This window comes from Poecilia latipinna, unplaced genomic scaffold (assembly GCF_001443285.1).
Source record: "Poecilia latipinna isolate Pla-1442-1.1 unplaced genomic scaffold, P_latipinna-1.0 Scaffold1691, whole genome shotgun sequence".
NCBI classification, from domain to species: domain Eukaryota; kingdom Metazoa; phylum Chordata; class Actinopteri; order Cyprinodontiformes; family Poeciliidae; genus Poecilia; species Poecilia latipinna.
Genome location: NW_015114307.1, coordinates 135,127 through 137,928, shown reverse-complemented (window position 1 = coordinate 137,928; position 2,802 = coordinate 135,127). Strand labels below are relative to the sequence as shown.

Genomic DNA, 2,802 nt, shown 5'->3' with positions numbered 1-2,802 from the left:
TATATATATATATATATAAACAACTCAAGCTAACATAGTTACTTGATTGTGTTATAAAATGTGCCGGGAAGACATAATTCTCCCCCTTATAGGCAATTTCTGAAGTTTTGGGTTTTTGCATAAAGGGGGCTGAATGCAACTGCACACCACACTTTTCAGATTTCTGTCTTTAAAGAAATGTGAAAAACATTCATAAATTTCCTTCTGTTTCACTATTATGCCCTACTTTGTTTTAGTCTATCATACATAATCTCAATAAAATACATTACAGTCTGTGATAAGAAAAAAATGTGAAAACATTTCAAACGGTATGAATACCTTTACAGAACTGTTGATCACGGCATCAGCGAGGTAAAACACTGATGTGATGCTTTTCATAGCTCAGTATCAAACATTAAACCATACATGTGTGTCTTACAGCCAAAGATGGAGACTACTGGCGCCTCCTGGCTCCAGGAAACTACAAGGTGGCCGCCTCTGCTCCAGGGTTCCTGACCGTCATCAAGAAGGTGGCTGTTCCCTACAGCCCTGCCACCAGGGTGAGACCCATAGGCAGTGACAGCAAACCAAAACAAGTTCTGTATATCTCTTCTCCCAAACTGAATGCACTCTGGTTCTCTTCATCTCCTGTTCTTTGACCTTAGTTCCTAGAAAGAAAAGTTGAAAACAGTATAGTTGTTGTCAAAAATGTTGGCGTCACCATTTAACTTCATTTTAAAGCTGTAGAAAGTTTTCACCTGTGAAACCTTGAATCTACTTGTAAAAACAACGTGTTCTGTGATGCAGAGGGAGGGTCTCTCCCAGGTCACCATTTGGCTTATTAGATCTTGGTTGGTTCATACTGACCTAATCAAAGTGTTTGAATCCTGCTGGAGCAGATTGCATCAACTGTAATTGCATCACTATCATTCTGTGCACCTTTTCAGAACAATAGTAACATGTTCTGACCACTCTGGTCTCAGGTGGACTTTGAGCTGGAGTCCCTGATGGAGCGGAAGGAGGAGGAGCGGGAGGAGCTGATGGACTGGTGGAAAATGATGTCGGAGACGCTGAACTTCTGAGCCGTTTCAGACCACCTGCACATCCGTGTAAAATACATCCATCTTGTGTGCCCGTCCCACTCTAAAGAGTATATATTGTCTCTCTTTTGTTCCTTTTACAAATATAATTTGACTTTATCTTCATAATACCTGTAGGTTGTTGAAATATGGAATAAAAAGCTGAAAACTAAGGAGGAGCTTGGTGGCAGGTAGTTTGGTTGCAGTGAGACTGCTTTTTGTTTCTGTGGTGTTATTTCACATGAATGGTGAGCATGGCCTATATAACAAACTGATGACTAAAGTCATGAGTAATTATGTATGTAGAAAAGCTGTTTATATCATCTTTTTGTTGTCCTGTTTTAAATGTCTCTGTTTCTCTGACCTTTAGTACAAAAAAAATCCACATTTCCTACACCTTTTAACAACTGTGAGCACACTTGCTGATCATTCACCCTGTTTATTAAAAATAAATCAACAACACTATGGTTCTGAGGTAATCAGGGACATTAAAACCACTGTAACTTCAATGTAAACAGTCTGTCAAGACAGGCTGATAATCCTGTATGTTATTTATTTTTTAGATTTTCTTATTTTAATCTTAAGCACACACTTAAGCTAAAAATGGATGTCCGTAATATATACTGTATTTATAAACTGCATATAACTAGAGATGTGTGTCGTTTTTGTTACTAAGATATAAGAACATGAGGCCAAAAATGCTTAAAAATATTTATTTGAAAGCCATTCCTTTGCATGTGCACTGCACAAAAAATAGTATGAAACATGGTACTTATATATATATATATATATATATATATATATATATATATATATATATATATATATATATATATAATATGCCAAGTTTGAGAAGAGTAAAGGTTGATTGAATGTATAAATACAGAAATAGATGTGAAGCGTGAAGAATAATCTGATTAATAAAATTCCCCTCTTTATGTTGTCAAGCTGCTTTTTTGTCTTTCTTCTGTTCAACTCATTCCAATATTAGCAGCCTCCTCAACCAGAGAGAGCACACAGTCATGGCAGAATATTTATGTATGGAGTTTTTTTTGTTGTTTAGATAAAAATAAAAGTGTCAAATGGATTTTATGTGATTGCAAAGAGCTTTGCTGCACCTTGTAACCCTCCTGCGGTCTTAGCATGTGTTACGCAGCAGATGTTACTGTCAGACAGCGGGAGGGTAGGAAGGTGTACCGTCAGACTGTCAGTTCATGGAACTACATGAAGTTTTGAGTTCGACACAAAACTCATAGACGTGTAGGCGGGGTCAGTGTGACCTCGCTGGATCACGCACAGGGCAATGAATAATTTGCAGGGTCCAACTGACTGTCTTTTAAGATTTTTAAAAGCATGCAAGACAGTAATTTTTTCACATTTTTTTTTTGTTACAGCTGCAAAATTGTGTTTTCTCAAAATTTTATGCAACAGACCAACATAAAATAGGTAATAATTGCTAAGTGTAAATAGAGTATTACATGGTTTTCAATAAGCTAAAAAATAATTTACTATACTCAGAAGGTAACCAAATTAGTACATAGAGTCCAACTTTTTTTTTTTTTTACAGTTTTTCTGTGAAGAACTCAGAGCTAGAGAACATTAGTGAACAGAGCATCATGGAGAGACATGACCTGCATGGCCAACTTTAATCAGAGAAACAGATGCGGGAGTATTCTAATGTTTTTTTTTCTCTTTCTGATGAATTTTCCTTCTGACTGTTTTAGATGTTTGAAAACTCTTTTGT

The 2,802-nt window shown here is 36.4% G+C and overlaps 1 protein-coding gene across 1 annotated transcript in view; it reads left to right on the top strand.

The window, feature by feature from the left end:
* Positions 1-1,735, top strand: part of cpe (carboxypeptidase E) — a 21,942-nt gene extending 20,207 nt beyond the window's left edge. Inside the window, exons 8-9 of the mRNA XM_015060169.1 lie at positions 421-539; positions 963-1,735. Of these exons, the coding sequence (XP_014915655.1) occupies positions 421-539; positions 963-1,061 (218 nt within the window). The 3' untranslated portion in view covers positions 1,062-1,735. The remainder of the gene's footprint in view (positions 1-420; positions 540-962) is intronic.
* The last annotated feature ends 1,067 nt before the right edge of the window (positions 1,736-2,802 follow it).